We start from the raw sequence: 23,981 nt of genomic DNA, 5'->3' as shown, positions 1-23,981 counted from the left end.
ACAATTGTGACTGTCGTGACCTGAAGATGGTGATGTATTCCACATTGGAAACGGTTGAAGTTATTAGGAGACACCCACTGAATTATTGTAGGCCCTGTAGAGTTATGGTGGACACCTGTTAATCTGCTCCTGTGGAGCTTGAATGTGCACAGGTGCAGTTTGTGCTTTATGGGTTTTTACTGTTTTTATACTTGCTGACACATAAATTACCCTCTGGGACAAATAATGAATTGAATCGAATCGAATCGAATCGAATTGCCTCATTAATTGCTGAGATCTGTGAACACATCATTACATTACACTCTGATGTTTCAAGAAACGAGCAGTCACATGATCAGACAGTTTGTTCAGTTTTTTCCAATCCATAGGTGTAGATTTCGGGACATAGGCTGCCACAAATAAACATTGCACACTGCACAGAAAAACTGTGTCCCTCCTTTTCTGTTTACTACAAGAAAGCAAGAAATGTAAAATAGCAACATTAACAGCAAATGGAAGATGTTTCATGAGCTTAAAATCAGCTGTTGTGTTTGTATCTGGAGTGTAATAACTGGAATATTTGCTGCATTAATATTTGTTGACCTTTTTCTCTTTCTTGTCACCCTCCAGTCTCTGTGTTCGGAGGTGCGAGCCCGACGCCGAGGAGTCGCTTCTGTTCTGAAACTCTGCCAGAAGCTGCTGCAGCAGAGCCAGGTGGGTAATTTAAAACCACAAAATGTATCGCATCACAGTTGACCTGACAAAAGTTGCACCAGCAGAAAACAGAACTAAAAAACAAATTAATTAATTGGACTTAATTTTTAAGGTAAAATATGTACACATTAACATTTTAGAAACTGGTAAAATTAGCTTGATTTTTGCATTTAGGTTTATCTTTATTTTGTAGATTTTTTAAAAATATTCCCTTCATGAAGCCCTGGAGAGTCGGTGTCAGACCCTCATGAACCAGTTTGACCTTGAAGAGAGGAATTATATTGTCGTGCATGTTTCAGATTTAATCATATGATTAGTATGATAATAGCTTTTATAATTCTGACAAAACTCTCTGCAATCCCCACCTCTGGGACAGTCGGGCCCCATGGCGGAGGTGGGCCCAGAGGCGGAGCAGCACCGTGAGGCCCTGCAGCTGCTGTCGATCAACCTGGAGAGGAGGTGGGAGGCGATCGTGATGCAGGCGCTGCAGTGGCAGAACAGACTGAAGCGAGAGCTGGGAGAGCAGCAGGTTAGAGCGCTCTGACATTTACACTTTACATCCCTCACTCGACACCGCAGGCAGTCAGCTGACGCACTGTTACACTCAGTGAGCATGTCACCGTTTGATTTGATGCTAAGATGCGGCGTGAAAGACAGATGGTGCTGTGATTGAAGCGGCAGTGTGTTTTAGTTATGGAGCAATCTTTCCGACCCGAGACGGCGCCGTGATGTTTTGTGAAATGAGCAGCGACTCTGAAACAAAGCACAAACTTTGACACGAGTATTAAGTGATGTTTCCTTTTATTTCCTCCTCTTTTCCCTTAGATAAAACCGAGCAACAAAAAAAAATATTAAGGTCTAGGTAACAGTTTGGTTGTGGTGAGGTGAGACAGAATTTCTCCAAGATTTCAGGGGCCAGTCGGGTTTATGAGAAGACTGTATTGCTTAATGGTTTCCTAGATCCTTAAACACTCAGTTTTTGCCTTTTGTACTTTATTAGGAGCTTCTCATTGCATCTTTGCATCCATTAAATGGAGATACGATACGATACGATACGATACGATACGATACGATACGATACGATACGATATGCTACGCTTTAGTGTCCCCTTGGGGAAATTGGTCTTGGACTCCATAGAAGAATCAGATTTCTATCAATTTTCAGAACATCTCTTGCCAAGTTGCTTGTTGCCTTTTTTCCCATATTTTTGAAAGAAATCGCACCGATTTGCTCTGGGTTCAAACTTGTGAAAGGTTTCAATGTGTTATAATGTTCTGACATTTTTTACATTTATCGAAAAAAATGCTGGTGCAGATATTTTGACTAATTGTTTAAGATTTTGATCATTCTTGCCCAAAAGTGGAGGTAATATCCTGACGCTGGTGCCTGAGGAAAGGTCAAGGGGTCACTGAAAGGGTTAGGAGACTCCCAGTGGAGACCATGAACATCCACAGATGTCATGGTAATTGATAGAAGGATGGACTGATATCCAAACAGACTAACTGTCATCATCCATCCTGCCACTCTGCTGCTGTCAGAGCAAAACTGTCTGTTTCTGCTGTGACTTTTTAAAGCCGGCGGAGGCTGAAGCTTTGAACGACGGCTCCATTCGGAGTCAGTGAAACAGTCCACAGGCAGCCAGTTGATAAAAACTAATCTGTTAGTCCTCCGGAGCGATCAGTGTCACAGAAACAATGTTTTCTCTGCCACCTCCTCCACAAACAAAAACCAACTTGGCAAATGAGATTTTAACACTTTGACAGTTTGCATATCAGAACACCACGCGTGTCTGCCGCCATGACGGCGCGTCGCCAAACGGTTTGTCTTATTAGAAATCTTCAGCCAGTGAAGCGGCTCGGGTCCCACGTCTCAGGTGCGAGCCGCTCGCTGCAGGATGACAGCTCAGCACGTGCAGCTCGTCTGAGGACGCCGAGGAGCGAGCGCCGGGGTTGCTGGGAGAAATACCGCTCATGAGGGAACCGTCCGGAGCCGAGCTGCTCGGGCCCGGCGAGGTGCGCAGAGAGAGCAGAGCACTTCATTCAGCTGATGTCACGTGAAGGCAGAGAGCTGCAGCAGAGCGGAGCTGTTATGGATCTCTAATAGTGATAAAGGAGGAGTACATTTAAATATGACGTCAAGCGTTTTTCAGACACACAAACCGTCGCACTAATGTAAGCATGCAACGCTGCTAAGACACAAACGCACACACTGAGTGACGTTGATGTGAATGCATCGATTGTGTTACATAAATGCATAAAGAGTGTCATATGCATTTGAGAACACACACACACACACACTCACAAGCCGGGACAATTTATTGATCGCCACCAATTAATTGACGGATCGCCGTGTGTTAAGAGCTCAGAGGAGAGTGAAGGAGGGAGAGGAGACTGAATATGAAACTGTATATAAAGGAAATATTTTAATCAGTCCCTCGAGGATTTCACGCGCTGTTTAGCAGATTTCTGTGTTCTGAAATTGCTGATTTTCTAAAAAAATTTTGTTTTTTTGCAATGAAATTTAGGGTGCAAGAGAAAACTGCAGACATAATTGTGATCTTGGATTCAGAGCTTTCTGAGTTTCACTGGCTGGGAGGGATCGCCAACGCGTTCTCATCACAAGTCGTCACATGTTGCCACTTTGCAATGGACTTCTGCGTCTACATATTACGCTCGAGGTAACCTTCTGCGTCTGCTGACATTCAGGGATGCTGATAGCGTGACGTCATCAAATGCACATGGTGGGACGACGCTGCACGTGGTTATGTTTAGGCACCAAAAGCTCATGGCGACCAACGCGATGACGAGTTAAACAGTTTCTGCAGAACAACTTGAAGCAGAGATTAGTTGTTTTGTGGTTTAATCTCTTCTTTTTTTGTGGGTTGTGAGCTGTTACATTCATGCAGTTACCTTTGCAGAGATAAATAAAGTTGTATTGAATTGAACTAAATTGAATCCAGAATCATCAGAGGCTCTTTGAGTTGGGTGGAGCGGAGGCTCAGTGATGAGTGAATATGTGAGAATCAAACCAATTCTGCTGAACATGTGAGATGAGACTCTCCCTCTCTTCTCTCTCCCCTCTACATTCACAAACACACAAACACACACACACATACACACACACACTGAAGAGGAGGAGAAGACAAATAACAGAGGCCAGACTCTCTGACCTCGCTGCCTGGCTGGAGAGTAATTTCACTTCTAGTGGAGATGGGAGAGGAATAGAGAGAAAGAGAGGGGGAGAGGGAGAGAGGAAGAGAGAGAGGGATAGAGAAAAAGAGAGAGAGAGAGGGGGAGAGGGAGAGATAGAGAAAAAGAGAGAGAGAGGGGGCGAAGTGCAGAGCGAAAGAACCACAGAGGCATATATCTGGGTGGTTTAGCTTATAAATGAACACTTCTGCTCAGTGATAAAACGATTGTCCTCTCCTGGTGTGTGTGTGTGTGTGTGTGTGTGTGTGTGTGTGTGTGTGTGTTTGTGTGTGTGTGTGTGTTTGTGTAAATGAGTCTGCCTGTTTGCGGACAAATGGCTGCTGGTGTGCAGGTTTCAACTGGCTGATGTTTATGTGTGACTGTTTCTTCATGTATGAAGGCAACATGTGCATGTTTTATCTAAATGTGTTTGTGTGTGTGTGTGTGTGTGTGTGTGTGTGTGTGTGTGTGTGTGTGTCAGTGTCTTGTCTGACTTTACAGGCTGACAATAATCTGATCATTGCATACAGTCAGAGATTAGTTTGACTCAGATGTTTAAAAAGGACATTTACAGCATTGCTGTTCACATTTTAAGGAGATCTTTTAAAAAGTGTTTTTGGAACCAAAACAATACGTCGATTAATCAGCTGTTTGATTGTCAGAAGGATATCTGCCTCCAGTCTGGACATCCAGCGAATCGTTTGAGTCTTTAATGAAGAAAAAACATTTTTTTGGTTCCAGTTCCTCAAAGTTTTAACATCTTTGTAGATTCAAGATCTTTAACTGTTTTTGACAAAACAAGCAATTTCACCACAGAAATATGGAGTGCGTGATTTACATTTTTCAGTATTTTTTGACAGTTTTATATTATATAGTATTAAATAATTATCACTGAAGTAAACTGGAAAACTCCACATTCACTGGTTGACAGAGTTTTCTGATACTAGAGGAAACGTCAGGAGTTAAAAACATTAAAAGAATAGTTCAACTTGTCTTTTTTTAATATGCGTATTCTCGTTCTTGCATTGAATAAGATGAGAGGATCAATATAACTCCTCTTATGCGAACAACTAACCATCTTCTGGCTGTAGCCCGATATTTAATGCAGAGACATTATCGCGGAGGGACATCGATCTTTTCCTTTAACTTTCAACAAAAAAGCAAATCAGCTCAATTTACAAAATATCAAACTCTTCCTTAAGGATTCATCCTCTGAGGATAATGAATATCCAACACCGATATCATGGCACAGTGAATACTAATATAACGCTTCGTATGATATCCTACGAATTAGCGCCCCACAAATGACGTTAACGTAAAGTTACGTAAGGTCTGGACATAGTTTGCGTTTGAGCTAAGTAAGTTAGAAAGTAAATTATACACTAAAGCCACACATGAAGATCATAAGACAGCAGGCTTATTTTGAGCGTCTGTATTTTGCTCTTCTGTCAGTTATGATTTGCCTTCGTTCATAACTGATGACTGTAAGTTGCGGTTTTATGGGCACATTAATAGACTGACTGAAATAATGTCGACCAGTTCACCTGATTGTAACCACGTGGCATTCCTGTTAGGACGCACATGAGCTCATGGTAGGGTGTAGGGCTGGGAAACATGAAAGTATTATTTTGTATCAACATATGAGACTATATATCATCTTAGGTATTAGATATTGTTATATCGTGATGTGGAATAAATGGTGTTTTTTTCCATATTTTAAAAGCTGCTTTACAGTAAATGACCTGAACCATTTTTCTTATGGTTTTTCTCATGTTTCCTTAACCTATCAGACAGTTCTACTTGTTTTAATACTTGTCTTTACCCATATAGTCATTATATCCACATTACTCATGATTATTGATCAAAAAAATGAAATTGTGTTAGTATTTTTGCAAAATAGTCATTCCAACAAAAATGTTACATCAAAGAGGGAATTTGGTTAAAAAAACAAATTGTAATGTTTGATTCTGCCTCTCAGTGTCAGCATTAATAAAGTGCTTTTGTGGAGATTTGAAAATATCAAGATATACATCATGTATCAAGATATCGCCTTAAAATATCACTACATAATTTTTAGTCCAGCCCTACAAAGGTGTCGGAAGAAAACCATCACTTTCAGATGGGAAGCGAACATTGGTGTCCCGCATGAAAGTCTGGGGTTTGTTGGATCAGCCCACCGTTTCCCGCCCACAAACATAGTGCTTATGTTACGTTGTTACCGACCGCGTTTCAACCTCACGCCGTCCTGCAATCAGCAGGTGCTGTCCGACCTTCCAGCATCGTATGATAAGACCAAGATCGACTCTGTGCGGCCGCGTTCTCAGCTGACAGCGTTTAATGGTTCATTTTGACCGTGTGATTTAGTATCAGAGGCGCTGCGATGAGACGTTTTCCTCTCTTCTTCTTCAGTGACTACATGTGTCGGTGCATGTACACAGGTTCATAAAGCAGATGAAGGATCCTGTTTTGTTACTGATTGGATGTAAATGAGTCTAAATGAAAGCTGCAGGGCGTTGTGGGGATGAAGTTTCAGCAGGTATACCTGTTAGTCAGATGTAATATATGGAAATTATATTTTAGAACACTTTCCTCGCGATTATGAAATATATTTCTGAGCGGCGTTATGAGCAACATATGGAGGTTTTCATTCACCGTTTGCAATTACATTCAAAGCAGCCTGTCTGCTCCTCCACTCTGCATGGAGAGGTGATTTATCTGCGCGCTTCTATTCATTTTGAATCAGAGCGGTGACGCTGGGCTCCCTCAGCACTTTGACAACCGGTACAGCAGAGAGCCAGCAGAGACCGGAGCAGCGGCGGCAGCTCCTGGAGGAGCGCAGGCACATGAATAATCACCCAGACGCTGCTAGATAGCTCCGCTCTCCTTGGGCCTTCCAGCAGATGCTATGCTAACAAATGGGAGCAGTCAAACCACAGCTAATGGGAAAAAGTTTCCCGTTTTCACCCAAAAAAACACTGCGCAGGTCCCTGGCATGCACACCAACACAGACACACACAAACACTGTCAGCAGCTGCGATTAAGGAGGTAAACAGAGCGAGGTGGAGCGGCTGGAAACACTGAGATCATGTGAGCAGAGTCACAGTGAGGAAAGCTGAGCAACTTTCTCATGTAAATCAGCACGTTGTGAGGCAGATTGACACCAAATTACTGAATCCACTCTCAGAGGATGAACCCTTTAATGGCCTGAAAGTCAATTTTTAACCCTTTGAAACCTGGATCAACCTCAGTCTTCTTCTGCTGCGATCAGACGCCTTTCACAAGCTATAGCAAATTGATTTCACAAACATGGGGAAAAAGACAATGAAAGAAATCTCCCACAACTTGCAAAAAAAATGCAAAGGGTGACAAGAATATTAGCTAAAAAACTGCTCACAACAAAGTCTGTAGATTATCTCCAGTAATCGTGTCATGATTTCTGGAAAGAGACATCACTGTTGATTTTTTCAAATCTATTATTTTGGCACTTTGAGCACCACAAACAAATATTTTTGATTTCGGGTTGAACTGTCCCTTTAAGGTCCTCAGGTACCACACTGGGACTCCTGGCTGCTGTAAAGTGGACAGAATTTAATGAATTTTTAATAGCATTACTAGACTTCGCCCACAACTTTAGAAATGAGATGCTGTGTGTTTGTGTTCACCACTTAATTCACAGCTGAAAACTCAATCTTAACAAGTCCATTAGGCAATTATTGAGTCCTAAATCAATAAGTTTCAAAAAATCCCTTGAAGCAAGTTTAGCTTTCCTGATTCTGGACGGGAAATCTGTTACGTCTTATTTCATGTAACTGACACTCATTTCTGGGATATTTCTAAAATAGGGTTTAATGGCTCACATTTCTTCTTTTCAGATGTGAAGCCAAAATTTGGCTTGTTGGAGGGGAAATTTACTATATATAAAACTAAATATAAAGCTAAATATAGCTTGGAAGTTTTGGAAAAGTCATGGAATTTTGTTTCACAAACCTGTACAATAACACATGATGTGTTCAAGGACCTTTGGAAATTTTAAATTCTGATGATAGTTTCAGTTTCTGGCTGTGATAAATGGTGAAACTTTGGGTGAGTTTTAAAGAAAAGATGGTGTCCAAACCTTATTCTTAAAATCACCCCAAAAATGTGCTCTTTTTAAAATTAACAAAATATGTTTAAAGAAAAAAAATTGCAAAAAAAGTTTACTTAAAAATCACGAATTAAAAAAAAGATAAAATAGCCTAAATGTTTTCCAATTTAAAATTTTAAAAAGAAAACAATAAAAAAAAAACATATATGTATTTTACTAACCCATTATATAGTAAAAACAAAAGAACCGATAAGGAGTATCGATGGTGGTTTCAGATAGATGGATAATCTCTCTTCAATGGTCTTTAAAATTTGCCTGACAGTCATTGAAAAGTCATGAAAAAATGTATTTGTAAAAATGTGTATGAACCCTGTATTTAAATCCAGAGGGTCCCGTCTTTAAGTGCTGAAAAAGAAATGCAGCTCTCTATTATCATTTAAAGTGCAGAGGATGTTGTATTTTGTGCCATCAGACACTGTGGGAGTGGAGGTGATGTTTTCTCAGATGTCATGTATCTTGTTTTGGCACCGAACTCTTTAAAGAGACGTGTTGAAAATCCCGTGTCCTCTCCTCGAGAGCGCCGTCTCGACTCGGGCCGCCGTTTTGAAAGAGACACACTGACACCCGGCTCTGACAGAACACGTTCTGTGATCATTTAAAAAAGAGTAAAATCAGCCCACCCCAAAGCAATTGCTCATAAATCTCAACACAAATTATTCCGCTCTGGAACAAAGCGATGAATTATTCAAAAACGACTTCTGAGAGAAAGAGCACGGAGCTGAAAACCCCAAAGTAAATACGTAATCAAAAGCCTTCAGAAAGCTCGGCTGTCTAAAAATATGCTTAGACACAGGAATTCTTCCCTTCCACAGACATAATTATACAAATTGCTCCGCGTCTCGTTAACAAGAGAGGGGGGTAATTCGTATTAGCCATTCATAGCCTATTAATCTAATAAACTAGTTGGCTCTGTGTGTGTGTGTGTGTGTGTGTTAGTGGGCCTGTGTAATGAATTTCTATTAGATTTGTGTTTATTCCCCTTGTGCTGATAAGGGAGATGGGGGTAATGACTGAACTGGGTTTTGCCACTGCAGACGCATTCAAAAACACATTCAGCGCTGAGGGGAGAGGCTATCAATCAGCGTAATCCAATCAAATCGAGTATTTGATGACCCACGAAAACCTTGTATATAATTTATATCTGTAATTTATCTCATTTCTATAATTTTGTAACAGTTTACAGCTGAATTGCGGCTATTTTTATGACCCACCGTTGGAGGGGGGAGGTGACGTCTGGTGTGTGGCGTCCACAGAGGCGTAAAAAAAAACAGGGTTCATACACATTTTTACTGATACATTTTCATGACTTTTCCATGACTTTGAAGGGGAATGCAACTTTAAATAAAATAACTATTTATTTTGCTGCCAAAATTTTGGCCTCTTTTTTCTTGTCTTTAATTTTTATGAGGGTGAGTTTTACGGAAAAAAAATATTTTTTTTGTGATTTGGCCTTTTTTCAATGTTTGTTTTTTAAAGAGAAAAATATGCTTTTTTCTGTCCAGGTCCTCACATACAGTACAAATAATTATAATATAAAGTAAAATGTACTGTATCTGCATAAACGTAAGACCCTCGATGAACCCTTGCTGTATTTGGGGACTTTTCTTTGCTGCAGATGTGACCCAGTTCATTCAGAGTGCACTTTATTTTATTTTTTTACTTTTTCAGATATTTCTTTTTGGCAACAGAGCAAAAGAGAAAAACGAGGCTGGACATGCAGCAGGATTAAAACTTTGGACGTTGTGGGTTTACGGTTTGTGCTTCGGCAGCTGAGCCGCTGGGATTCCTCGTCATCCTCGCTGAACACTTTCAAACATGTTTTTTCTCTCTTTCTTCCCTGTTGCCTGCAGGTTCCTGGGAGCTTTCTGGAAGCCGGTCTCGTCGACCTCCACCAGATGAGCCCCGTCCCCGCTGGTCCAGTGGCACCGCCGCCGGATGACTCCTGGGAGTGGGATGAAACGGATATGACAATCACAGAACTTGAGCCACAAGAAATATCAGAACCCGACCTCATGCACAACCTCCCCTCAGAGCCAGACCTGCCTTCGGACAGCGCTCCGTCCAACGGGAATCAACCCGATGGGATTCAATCCGGTGTCCCAGCCAGTCTAAATCCTGAGACCACGTTCAGCACGTGTGGATCCTCCTCAGAGGTTCAGTCGAATGCGACCTCCCAAACTCTCCGCCCAAACAACAACATCTACCAGGTGTACAGCATCCATACTGTCGAATTATACCGACAGCCTCAGTTTCCTCTCTCCTCCTCCTTGCTGCACAAAACCAAATCAGGAAAACGGAAACAGCACCTCCTCCTGAAGAGCCTGAGTAAGGACTCCTCATTCTCCTCCATCGAATCTCTGCCAGACCTCGTGGGAGGTTTGATGTCAAACAGCCGAGGAGGAGACAGAAACGTAGGATACCAGGACAGCGAGAGGGAGAGCGGCAGAGGGAGCGGCCAGTCGGTGAGCAGTCGGCGGTCAGAGAGCGAGAGCGGCATCGTTAGTGATACAGGAGACACGGAGACGACGGCAAACTCTGAAATCCAGGGGGAGGAGGAGGATCAGGGTGACGAGGAGGAGGAGGAGGAAAAAGAGCAGAAGAAGGATGATGGGAGTCACGTGACTCGGCACAAAGACAATATGAGGCACAACCAAAGAGCCAAGAACGAGGAGAACGTGAAGGAGAAAGGAGTGAGGAGAGAGGAGAACAGAAGAAACAGAGAGGAAGAGAAAAGGAGGAGGCACAAGAGAGGAGGAGGCGAGGCGGTGGAGATCCTAATCAACGGGCGTGGAATCCTGACTCCTGCTGACTCCGACTCTGACTTCGAGGTGGGAGGACTCGGTGTGGACTCCTCCAAGCCCTTCATGTCCCGCAGTGACATCACAGGGTTCAAAGTTGAGCAGCTGAGCGGTTTGGAGACTCCTCCAGCTCTCAGCCGCCGCGCCTCCTCTCCGGTTTTATCTCAGGGCTCCTCTCTGGAGTCCCTCCTGGCTCTGGGTGTGGAGCTGTTTCCCTCCAAAGACCAGCTGCACCGGAGCGCCTCCCTGGAGAGCTGCTTGGCCCCGTGCCGCAGCGCAGAGGAGACCGGAGGCAGCCTGGCCAGCCTCGGGGAGCTGGACCTCGGACTGAGCAGGGAGCTGGACGGAGGTGAACCCGGAAAGGAGAACGAAAGCGTGCAAGGAGAACCGTCCGCTGGGGAGCTGAGCCGAAGAACTCTCGACCTCCTGAAACGTCTGGAGAACATCCAGAGCCCGCTGGAGGCCAAGATGACCCGCAGCGTTTCTGACATGACGCTCCGCAGCAGCTCGTCACACCGGAGCAGACTCCCCGCCTCGCCCTCGCTCGGTGGTCGACACGCCCCCCTCTCTGGGATTTCACGGAAAGGACCGCCATCGCTAATCAACGAGAGTTCAGCAACGGCGTCGCTAACGGAGCTCAGCAGCGCCGAGGACTCCTCTCTGGGGTCTGAAGACTTCGCCATGCTCAGAAATCAACGCCACGTCTTCCTGGATCCCGCCACAGGAGCCAACGCCAACTCAAGCTCTTACAGAAAACGTTGCCACGGAAACAGCCGAGGAGCACAAGGGTTGGATGAGGCAGACGCTGCGAGTTTGAGTCTGGTGGTGAACGTCTCCTACACGTCAGCGTGCACTGATGAAGACGAGGACGACAGCGACCTCCTGTCGTCCTCCACGCTCACGCTCACAGAGGAGGAGCTCGGGGTTCGGGACGGAGAGGACGAGGAGGAGGAGAGGCTAAGCGGCGGCTCCTCTGGTAACGATGACGATGAGGACGATGACGAAGAGGAGATGGAGGGCTCGTATGTCCTGGGGCTGGAGTACATGAAGAGGGAGCTGCAGAGCTGGATCCGATGTCCTCGAGCTTCGTCTTGCTCTTCTAAATCAGAAGCAGGTCTGCGAGACGAGCTGCAGTGTGGCACCAACCTGTCCTCCTCCTTCACCTCCTCGTCTCACAGCAAGGACCAAAACTGCTTTCAAAACCGCTCCAAATTAGCAGAAAGTAACAGCGGCAACAACAAAAGAGAGAAGAAAGAAAAGGAGGAGGAGGAGGAGAACCGGAGGAACGCGACCAGAAGCTACATCAGCCAGTTTGTGGACGACGTGGAGAACGGAAACGTGGACCAGAGCTGTTTGAAAGGGAAAGACGAGGACGACGAGCTTCTCCGAGAGGAGTCCAGCGTGTTCACAAAGAAAGGAGAGTCGCTGAAGACTTACGTGCTCGCCAAAACAGGAGAAACGGTTCAGGACGTCAGCGACTTGATCGTCAAAACCGAACCAACCAATCAGCTTTCTCCATCGCCGTCCTGCGAGCTCCTCCCCCTCCTGTCCAAACGTGCGTCCTCTCTAGTGGGACAGCTGAGAGGGGAGCTGCCCTGCCACAGCTCCTCCTTCCCCTCGCCTCCTTCTCTCTCACCCATCGAGGACTGCAGATCCCATGATGCATTGCACAGGCCAGCAGCCGGAGGACGGAAGTCCATCACCAGTCAGGAGAAGTTCAAATTCTCGTCTTTTGTGACGGAAGAGACAAAGAGGGAAGTCAGGGACAAAGCTTCGTCCCTGCCACCCAGAAAACGGCACAATTCTCACTCCTCCTGCTGCAGCCTCCTCCCCTCCCCCTCCAACCTCCGGCCCCGCAGCGTGGACGACAGCAAGGAGAACGTGCACGACTTTGTGATGGAGATCATTGACATGACGTCACTGGCGCTGAAGAGCAAAGAGAGTCAGCCCGAAGAGCCGAACCAGAGCGACAGCAACCAGTCCAACGCGGACCAGAGTCCTGCGCCACTGACACAGATCAGAGACAAGGTGCACCATCGAGCTTTAATGCACAACTCCGATTAAAAAAGTATAGAAAAACAGTCAAAAAACACAATCAAAATGTTTTATTGCAAATACAAAACCCCAATTTAACAGAGACAGTTCGATATGGCTGCTGCTGTCGGTGGTAAACGTATGAAATTACCAAATACTTCCGAAGATGCAACATGTATTTGTCCTATTTGACCTCATATATTCTGTACATTTTGAGGACGAATCCAAAAGTATCAAAAGTTATCTCAGTTAATTTGTTCAGTGAGTTGGAGTAATTCAATAAATCGCATCACAGATCATAACTTTTAGGATGTAATGACTAATTTCTACAGTATCTTTTGCGAGTGAAGCCATCTAAAAGCTAATCAGTTTCCATTTTTTTTATTTCTGAAAAAGAAGAAAGAAATCAGGCAGAAAACTTTGCTCCTCCTGTAAAAGTGTAAAATATATTTAATATGCAAATTGACTCTTAATGGTTTCTTGGATGGTTTGGTGTTAAAATAGTCCATTTACTCATTATATATATATATATATATATATATATATATATATATATATATATATATATAAATGCACAAAGTGTAAAATCAGATCCAAGACAGTAGGAGTTTGGTCTAAATCAAAATAGAAACAGCACAGGATTTAACTAAATAAAATAAAATAAACAACTGTAAATGAAACAAAGATGGATAAACTGAAGCATAACACAGAAGTTAAACAAAAGTTATAACATAATACAGAAAGATTCAGTAATTCATTTTTTTGTGCACAGTCATCTTGATTAAAGGTTGTTTTCAACCACCTTTGAGTCAAAATAATGTGTGTATTATTATTATTATTATGATTATTATTATTATAGATGAGCTGTGGTAAACCTCCCTCCGTCTGACCAGATCTAAACTAGATCGCCCACCTCGATGACACAAAAAATTAATGCAAAATGTGTCCGAGTTTTTCTGCAGAGTTTTGCTGGCTCTGCCTTTCAGGTTTTATTGATAAAGCTCAAACTCACAGATTCATCTCAGAGGGCTTTACAGTTTCAGCACCCTCTGTTCTTACTATCCTCCATTCAGATTAGGGCTCGGCGATATTAACCTAAAAATACAATGTTTTTCACACCAAACTCGATTTACGATTTAGCAAATAAAAGAAACAAAGGCAGACTGAAAAACGTAGAGGGCATGAAGTCAGTTTTGCATTTTGTACAGCTTTGCGGTTGAAACCGTCGAGTATTGAAAATGACCAGCCTTAAAATCATACGACCGTCGTGCAACATTAGTTTCATGCTAACAAATAAAGTTATTGGTTGTTTTGAAATGAGTGGATCATCGGCCTGTTATTGTGGAGTCAAATGACGTCCCCTTTCAACTCTCTGTGGTCTTTTCACGTGTTCGGCTGTACAGGCGAGGCGGCTGGTAGCACGTCGCCGAGGGTGGATAGTTTTCGGCACGTGGATAAACCTGCAGGCTTTTCCTCTGCATACATGGCCATCGTGTCTTCAGCGATATGCATCAGTAACAGCTTTGCAGCGGGCAGCTTTCCTGTCATACCGGACACAAAATGTTTCCACTGATGTCGGCTGCTTTTTATTTCTCAGAGTGAGACACGTCTCCCTCTCAGCTGTCTCTGTTTGACATGTTGAAATGAATCGGTCGTGCTGCTGCCTTCAGCTGCAACAGCCTTTAAACAAACTTTGCAGCGGACTCTGGTTTGTTCCAGATCTGACGCCGCAATATCAAACCAGTTCCAAACACCTGACGAGACTGAGCCTGTTTTGGAGCCGTAGTCTTCATTCTCATTAGCGCTGGTCGTGTGTGTGTGTGGCGAGGGCACAGCCCACGATGAACTACGGAAGCCCAAAGAGAGCAGCAAAGGAAGTTAAAGAAAAAACTCCTAAACCATAAATTCTAATGAATCGATAAGATGGATTTATCGCCCAGCCTTCATTCAGATAAGTTGAAAAACGCTCCTCACAAACTCTCCTCTCTCCTCCTCAGGTCCTCGAACACTCCCACCGGCCGCTCCACCTCCGCAAAGGAGACTTCTACTCCTACTTGTCTCTGTCCTCCCATGACAGCGACTGCGGCGAGGTCAGCCAGTGTGCTGAGGAGAAGAGCTCCACTCCGGCGCCCTACAGCATCCCGACTTACGTCACGCCGACACAAGGCCTCCACAGCCCGAGCCCGGAGCCGTTCGCCAAACTGCAGATATCGAACTCTGCTCCGTCTTCCACACGCTCCTCTCCAAACCTCGACTCCAAGAATTTCTGCACGCTCGATTTAACGTCTGCGGGCCACGCCAAAGAGCCCACCAGCCCGTCTCTGTCCCTGCCGCCCAGTCCAGACATCAGGGACGAGGAGATGCTGTTTGCAGCCTGTACGGAGGAGGTGTACCTGGGCCCGCCTCTCTGCTACAGCATGGAGCTCACCAAGAAACCACGGCGCTTCTTTCTGAAGGAAAACTCCGAGTTTTTGCCCTCCCTGGACCCTGGCTACGACCTGAACAGTCTGACTTACACGCCTTCACAAACAAGCGACAATCTTCAATATTTGTCTCAAGAGGAGTGGAGCTCCGAACCAGGTCTGAGGTACCTGTCCCCCTCAAAGGACGGCGAGCAGGATCAGGTGTATTTCCAAGGATCCACAGAGGAGACACACAGCTCCTCCTCTCCGCTCCTGGAGCCTCCTTACAGCTCTTTATCCTCCTCCTCGCCCTCAAACAGCGTCCCCGCCTCTCTCCGGGGGCCCGGCTCCAAACCAAACGCTGACAACCCTTCCTCTCCTCCGCCCGTGTCCTCTGGCGCCGAGGAAGAGAAGCGAGGTGAGGACCCGTACCTCCTCTGTGATGTCGCTGGAGGAGAAGTCGCGGCCGCTGCGAGTGTCAGCGCGCCGCAGGAGGAGAGGAGTCGTAATGAGGGGCCTCCTTATCTTAATCCCCGGGCGCGTGTCGCCCCGATAGACTCCTCCGCAGCCGAATGTTTGGCAGATACTAAAGCGCTTGAATCCAATATGGGCGCCGTAATGACCAAGATAAGTGTCTGCAGCTCCGCTACAAATCCCTCAAAAGAGGCAGCCACCACCGCCACGCGTATTAATCCCAAAATTAACTGCTCGGCGATGAGAGAGGCAGATAGAGAGGAGGGGGAGAGGCGAGGAGAGGTGGATACTCGGCGGGTGAAGCAGGAGGAGAAGGGAAGGAGAGGGCGGAGCGGCTCGCAGCAGGAAGCGAAGGCAGCGGCGGAGAAGCAGGTTAGTGTTCCACGTCTTAGCCCGATCTGCTATCTCAGGACATTATACAGGACCGTGATACTGCACTTCACCTCTCTACTCCAGGTATTAGTCCGAGCCGAGCCCCTCAGTGGGTATGAATGTAATGAGGCCGCTGTGCGTTTCTCTCATTTCCATTTTTGAGAGGCCAGACGGACGTGAGAGGTGCTGATATCTGTAACCTCCCCTCCCCTCCTCGTCCTCCTCCTGACCCTCTCTCCTCCCCCTCTCCACTTCACACTCCTCCTCTTCTTTTTCCAGTCTCATTTCCTCGTCTTCACCTTTGTCTTCATGTCCTTTTCACTCATTTTCTTCTTCTACTGTTTTTTCTTGTTTCTCCTCCCCTTCTTTTCTTCCCTCATCTTGTTTCTCTTCATCTGTCTTCCAACTTTCATTTCCTCTCCTCCTCACCCCTTTTACTATTTTTTTTGTTCCTCTATTTTTTTGCCTCTTTCTGTTTTTTTCATCAACTCTCCTTCGTTCCTTCTCTCTTCTTCTCCTCATCTGTGCTCTCCGTCCCGGATCTATCCAACACGTCGCACTCCATGTGCTAAGGGACCGTCAGAAATTTGAAAATCCTATGATGGTCAAAATACATATTAATACAAAAATACAAGATTTTACAGTTTGTGGCTGTGATAAATAATGTGAATCTGGACATTTTTGTTTTGATTTTGGGTTTGGAAGGCATGTCTTCTTTCAAATCAACAAAAAAATTAAAAGAAAAAAAAAACATTCTTTTTTTTAAATCACAAAATGTAAAAAAAAAATAAAAATAAAAATCTCCAAAAAGTAAAACAAAAAATGAATAAATAAATGAGAATTTCTTATAAAAAAAAAACAAAAAAGGACATTTTTTTAAAGAAAAGAAAAATTCACTCCCCAGTGCTTGTAGACTTTTTTTACATGCCTCCCCCTATTTGAACCATCCCCTACCCGCCCATAAATAACAAACAGTCCCTAATCATGATAAAAAGCCCCTCTTTCTCTACTAATTACGAACAACTACTAATATTTTTAATATCACAATTCATAATTCAAATCAAAAATAAAGTTTTTCAGGGTAAATAAGGTGCCAGAGTGCATAAAAAGCAAAAAAAAATAGAGTTTGTTCATCAAAGAGGAGGATCCCCCTCAGAGCTTTCCCAATGTCCTCAAATCCTGGAAACGCCGCTGCTCTCTCTGCTCTCATGGTCGTATATTCATCTCTCTCTTTACTTTTCCACTTTCTTCTTCTATGTTCTCACTCCTGTCCCCTCCCTCCTCCTCCTCCTCCTCCTCCTCCTCCTCCTCCTCCCTCTCTCCCTCTCTCCTCCCTCAGGTGTTAATGGAAGGAGGGATTTGCAGACTTCTCAGTTTTTTAGTTAAAAGGTTAAGGTCCACAGAACAACATCAGCATAATTACTATCAGTCAGATTTCATTAGGATTCATCAGCTAAGAGCTTTTCCCCGTCCCGCAGTGATCGTTCAATTCATTTCATCGCTGAATTAGCGTGTTTGTGCTCTTTTTAAGTTTTCTATTTCCTTATGCAAATGACTTTGGCATTTTTTACCATCTCTGCAACCTTGCTCCCTCCTCTGTTTATCAACTTTTTCGTGCTCTCTTAAAGAGGAACAGGGCTCAGCTGAAGAGGGCTCTTTCACAGCAGCCTGTAGTTGTTTCTCACACTGTGCATGTTAATGCGGCCCACATGTCCTCTGTGCTGTTTTAAAGTGCGGTGAGAAGACTTTCACTGCACAAAAGCGCACCGTCACTTTAATAACTCCGAGACAGATTTCTGGCCCGCAAGTCACCACGAGGTGCTGCAGCGTTCATTTCACCTCACAGCAATAAAGGTCTGGACTATTTTGATGACTCAGGATGACAATAACAGCAAATCTGAGCAAAATCAATTGATTTAGGGGAAATTGCTGCGAACACACTAAATGAGGTTATTTCACAAACATGACTCAAATTGCCTCGAGATTAAATTTTTTCTTCCCTTTCAAATTTTTGGTGATTTTTTAAGAAAATATGCCTTCCATGCCCATTGGACATGCCCATCAGTACAAACTTCCTGTTTTTTTTTAATAATGTGTTCTTATGTTCCCCTTTTTTTAAAATCATGTTGTGCCTCTTTTCTAAATTCTTTGCCGGTCTGTAAATCCAGCACAAGCGAAACTCACCATGAGTTATTTTTAGCCCTCAGCAGCAGCTCGAGTCACAGTGTGGATAATTGATCAGTTGATCTGGTCAGAGCTGATCAGATCGATGAATGAGAGGAGAAGCAGAATGAGTGAATGTAACAGTTTTACTGCGTCTGGTGTTCTGCTGCTCCGTCTGTGACAACAGTACGCTCTGCTGTGCTGTGAATAGCAGCACGGTATCAATAGTGCTAGAAAATCTATATGTGGCGTCAAATGTTTTATTTGTTGCAGCTCGGCATAAATAAATGACTGCGTGGGAAACTCTGTGCTGCATTTGGCTAAACTTTCACTGCCTTTTGTATCTTTCACGGAGCTTGCACGGCTTTCTCACTCTCAAAACAACCTTAAAGATTTCTTCTTGGTAGGAGATAATATCTCATACTTAAGTTTTGGCCAAAATTGTCCTCAAAAAAGAAAAATCACCTTGCCTCAGGGCTTTGGTGCATGTTTGTCTGAATATTTATTTTTGTGTTATTTAATATTCTACTAATATATTTTTTAGATTGCATCTTTTGCACTTTTGAAATTATATTGTTATATATTTTTTATCTGATATTTTATATATTTTTAAAGTCTTTTTATTTGAGGACAGTGTGAGTGTAGCTTTCTCATTGAATAATAAATTCATTAACAAAAGACAGAAACTGCGAAGATGGGGGTAGATGTGCTTCTAACACGTGTGCAGTCATGTATGTGTGCATGTAAGCGTGACTGCACATGCGTGTGTGTGTGTGTGTGAGTTTATAGCGTTGGTGGCTGTATGGGGAGGAGGAGGCATAATAGCTACACAAGTCTTTACAAAGCGATTAGTCCTGAACCAATTAAGAGAGCGGGGTGGAGCTGGGGAGAGAATTGTTTTCGGCCTGATGCGCGTTGTTTTAATTTGCAACTTTTCATCAGTTTGGGCTCAAAGAAAGAACAAGCCGATTAGAAAACAAAGACAAACAGCGTTTCAGCCCGATAATGCCGTTTTGATTTATTCTTCTCCTGTTTGTCTGTCTCCTTTACTCGCTCCCTCGCCATCCATCGCCACCTCTCTCTCTCCCTGATGAAAAACTGTTTTCTCACTCTCAGCTGCATCATGTATTTGCCTTCATGTGACTGAACGACTTCTCTGTTTTCTTGTCTCTCTTTTCCCAATCTTTTTCCTCCCTTCTTGTTTTTTTCCCTTGTCTGTCTATCGATCTCCATCTTTTGACTTCTGTTCTGTTCATTCTTTTCTTTTTCTCTCACCACATCCATTCTTGTTTTTATTTATCGTCTCTCCATCTCAGGTGAGAGCTCAGTCAGCCGCCAATCACGCGAGAGCAGCGCAGGGACGGAGCCAAGCCTCAGCGAGACCGCCCGCCTCGAGAACGAAAGCAGTCAGAGTGAGTTAACACACACATGCGCAAGAAAAGAAGGAAAATCTGGTGATATCTCTGATTTCAACAGACGACATCACTCCAATCCTGGCTTCCCTCCACTGGCTCGCAAATCGTTTTTGAACTGATTTTAAGATTTTACTGATCACTTTTAAAGGTCTGGCCCTGAGCCCCCCCTTATGAGCCAGTTCGCAGCCTTACATCCTCAGGTGGGGCCCCTCAGGTCGTTCCAAAGTCGAGGCTTGAATCTGAAGGTGACAGTGTTTTTGCCATCGGGCCCCTCGGCTTCAGAGTGACCTGATTAATTGAACATTTTTGCCTCAATTACGATTAATGAATGATTATTTTGCTTTGCTCTGTTTGTCTGTCTCACTGCGCTGCGGTCGGACCATCAGCTGTTTGATCCGCAATGATGAAATGCTGTGGCTGTCAAACACTCAGCTGTTCTACAGTCAAAGTCATTCACTTTTTTTACATGATTGTTCAACACTTCTGCCCTCGCTGTGTTTTGGCGTGAGATTTTCCTCGACATGTGATGGACCAGTGGTATGGGCGCTATTAATACCCACCTCCGTGCGTGTGGGTCGCGCAATGACAGGTGTTTTGTTGCAAAAATCTCACAGGAGGAAGACAGTTTGTAAAACTGCTCCAGTCAGAGAGGCAGTTGGACATGTCAGGTTCTGAATGTCGGTTTTGATTATTTTTCGATTAATCGCCCAGCACTACTCCTTAAAAAATGTTGTTCTCATTCTCACATTTTATTACAACTCAGCTACGTGTCCGGATAAGACGAAGTTTTGTTCTGGGTCCGCTAGTTGGTGATACCTGCTTTAAGTAAAATCTTTGAGAACTCTTAAATTGTTTAAATCTTTTACAGAGAAGAACACAGATGAAGATATATTTTCTTTCATGAACATTTCAGATGAAATTCCTGGAATATTTTCATCCAGTTTTCCCATAAATGATTCTGCCGTCGTCACGTGTGATCCAGGCGCCACACCAGCCGAGAATTTGTTTTAGTTTCATCATCTTTTCTATTTTTATACTCAAATCAAACCAGGAAGCTGCTGAACACGAACAAAGGCCGTCACTGACACAGTGTGTGTGTGTGTGTGTGTGTGTGTGTGTGTGTGTGTGTGTGTGAGAGAGAGAGAGAGATGTGGCCACCCTTTAGGTGCCTCCAGGGCTAAGCAAAACCTACTGCTCCCATACTCTCCCTCTCCTTCTTTCTCTCTCACTCTCTCACACACACATACACACACACACACACACACACACACACACACACCCCTGAGGGCAGGGCATGAGAGTCCAGGTAGATGCTCTGACAGCCCAACAGCTGCAGGTTAGACAGACATGTTACACACACACACACCAAAGGACAAACATGCATACACACATGCAAGTAGAGAAATACACACATGAAAGTGCAAAATCAAGCGCTGCACACACAGAGAAACAAACACACACGCACACATACACACATCACACACAGACCGACGACAAAGGACACACACACACACACACACACACACACACACACACATCATATTGGTGATGCATACAGCTGGTCCTGACCCCCATGGCGTGCCCCAGTCTAGCCCACCTGTTCACACACACACACACACACACACACACACACACACACACACACACACACACACACACACTGTACACAGACACAGGTGCAATTAAAGCAATCGTGAATGCGGCTCATGATGTGCTCTGTGACCCAGACAGCAGAAGGTCTGCAGCAAAACACACAGGAGAGAGACACAGTGTGTGTGTGTGTGTGAGTGTGTGTGTGTGTGTGTGTGTGTGTGTGCGTGCGTGTGTGTGTGTTCAGGTTGTGTTCTGACTCACGTTTGGAAAGTTTAATAGAAAAGCCAAACAGAAATCGACTGATTATCCGCTGTAGATCTGATTTCAGCTCCCGTCAGAAAGGACCGTCCGTTTGGGATTTACTGAAAACACGACTCGATATATGAGATAAACTGGACAAATAAACTTGGGAAGAAACGTCCCACAAATAAAAAAAATCAATAAAATGTGACAAAAAAACAACCTCAACATTATTTTCTTAAGAAATAAAGAAAATAAATAGATATATATACAAAAACTAAAAAAAAAAAAAGATATTTATATTACTATAATTTTATTTTAAAAATTATGTTGCAGAAAAAAATAAACGAATATTTTTAAATGACCTTGGGCCCTTTTTGGGTCATTTTCACTCTTTTTTATTTTTTTATTTCAAACTTTTTTTTGTGCTTATTTTCAGGTAATTTTCTTGTAACAGTTTTTACTGATTTCTTACTATTATTTTGGCTGTGTCTTGTTAATTTGAGTCTCAAAGGGTTAAACATTGCCAGGGAGTCAACATGAAAAAATGCTCAGCCATCCAACCTTTAAAAGTCTCTCTCTCCCTCTCTCTCTCTCTCCATCCATCCCTCCATCCAGAGACTTCCTGCGTTGGGAGCAGAACCCTCCAGGATCCAGCTGTAAGGGAGCTCTCTCCATCTCCTCCCCGCTGAGCTGATCTCTCTCCTGGGTTTGTCTCTCCGGCTGCTCCTGGAGCCGTTTCACCCCCCTCTGATCTCCCGAATCTCTCTGCTGTAACCGAACAGATCGTGTAAGAAACTGGACTGAAAACTCCTCCAGCAGGTTCAGGGTGATTCTGATTTCCACTTTCTCACAGAAATAATAACGTCTCGAACTACAGGGTCTCTGAGCGCTTAGAAAGCAGCTTTTACCGTTTGGCTGAGCTTTTTTTTTTTTTTTAGGTAGCCTGTAGTCAATATATAGAGTTTACCTCAAAATACAGTTTTAATGTGACAAAGATTTAAGATTTAAAGATTTAAGAGCTCAGAGGAAAATAATGTTGTAACAGCAACCATTTAAATGTGATTACCAAATTGATTTTTTTAGAAATGTCTGACTTAAAACAATGTTTTCAGCAGCTGTAGAGAAATATTTCACTCATGAGTCACAAAGTTACTTTATTACAATATTTACTCGAAAAACAAGAAAAAACTCTTCCGACAGGACGACCTTTAGGTTTAAGTGAAAGCAGCTCAGAATCAGCCCAGTCTTTATTATTCTTTTGTTATTTTTAAGTTTATTTTGTTGTGGTTTCAGAGTTCAGACGACACTTAAACTTTCGAATCGTGCCAATTTAACCCTTTGACACCTGGATCAACATCAGTTGAAACTGAACAATTTGGTTTTATTTCTTTCAAATACTCGGGAAACAGGCAGTGAGTAACTGCGGGAGAAATACCTCACAAACTGCAAGAAATTTGGAAAAGATGACAAAAAATGACATTAAAAATGTCTTTTTGGGAAAATATCCAAAAGAATCATTTTCAATTAGAAATTATTATAATCATATATTTAAAATTCTTTCTTTTTTTTATTCCAATTTTCAGGCTATATTCTTGTAACTTTTCATTGATTTCTTGCTAATTTGGGGTAATTTCTTTCTCTGAGGTTGAAAAAGAATTCAAGCCATTTTGCTCAGGTTTTGAAGGGTTAAGATACACTCACGTGGCGTTTTAATAAAACAGAGTGCTGAGTCTGAGGAAGCTTTGATGTGACTGTTTCAGGGAAATGGTGTTGAACTGACCTGTGATCAGCTGAAGTTTACACGTTTACTCAGACGGACGTCGTGTTTTCTTCTCGCTGCTGCCGTCGGTTTAATGGAGGCTGGTCGCACAAAGACCTGCTGACTTACGGCGATTAGGCGTCAACTTCCTGCGTCGCTAGCGAGATGCCGAGCTACATCCCTAAAAACAGGTGACAGAATTATGACCACTAAAGGTGTGACAAGTGTGGAAGAGATCGACACAGCTGGGAAAGTCATTTTAAGCCAACAAACACAAATTAAAACTTAAAATTCACGGATTTTATTTGACTGACCGCTTCCTCAGTTTTTCCCAAACAGAAATGTTCAAACACAAACTCGCTCAAAAACATTGTTTGGTTTGTTTCGTGAGGTTTACATATTTTAAAATGTTTCATCCATTTGAGTCAAGCGATGTTAACATAAAAAGCATTTATGTAATTAAATCAAATAAAACTGAGATGAATAGAATTTATATTTTAAATGTATGCAGCTGTAGCTCATAGAATTTACATTATTTTCTTTAACCCTTTGATAACTGGAGCTACATCACTTTTCTTGTTTACAGAAATCCTTCACAAGGACTTTAACCCTTTGAACCCTGAGCAAATTTCTACCAAAAACATGGAAAAAAGGCAATGAGAAATGTGGTAACAAATGTTCCAGTAATTGCAAGAAATCAGT

At 43.4% G+C, this 23,981-nt stretch overlaps 1 protein-coding gene across 1 annotated transcript in view; it reads left to right on the top strand.

Moving 5' to 3' along the window:
- The window catches only part of akap6 (A kinase (PRKA) anchor protein 6), a 201,547-nt gene extending 178,601 nt beyond the window's left edge, over positions 1-22,946 (top strand). Inside the window, 6 exon segments of the mRNA XM_042501072.1 lie at positions 610-693; positions 1,070-1,222; positions 9,877-12,852; positions 14,856-16,106; positions 19,586-19,681; positions 22,136-22,946. Coding sequence (XP_042357006.1) covers positions 610-693; positions 1,070-1,222; positions 9,877-12,852; positions 14,856-16,106; positions 19,586-19,681; positions 22,136-22,180 — 4,605 coding nt within the window. The 3' untranslated portion in view covers positions 22,181-22,946.
- Positions 22,947-23,981: the final 1,035 nt, after the last annotated feature.

Source organism: Plectropomus leopardus, chromosome 14 (genome assembly GCF_008729295.1).
Source record: "Plectropomus leopardus isolate mb chromosome 14, YSFRI_Pleo_2.0, whole genome shotgun sequence".
NCBI classification, from domain to species: Eukaryota; Metazoa; Chordata; class Actinopteri; order Perciformes; family Serranidae; genus Plectropomus; species Plectropomus leopardus.
The sequence above is the reverse complement of the archived record's forward strand: the minus strand, read 5'-3'. Positions and strand labels throughout refer to the sequence as shown.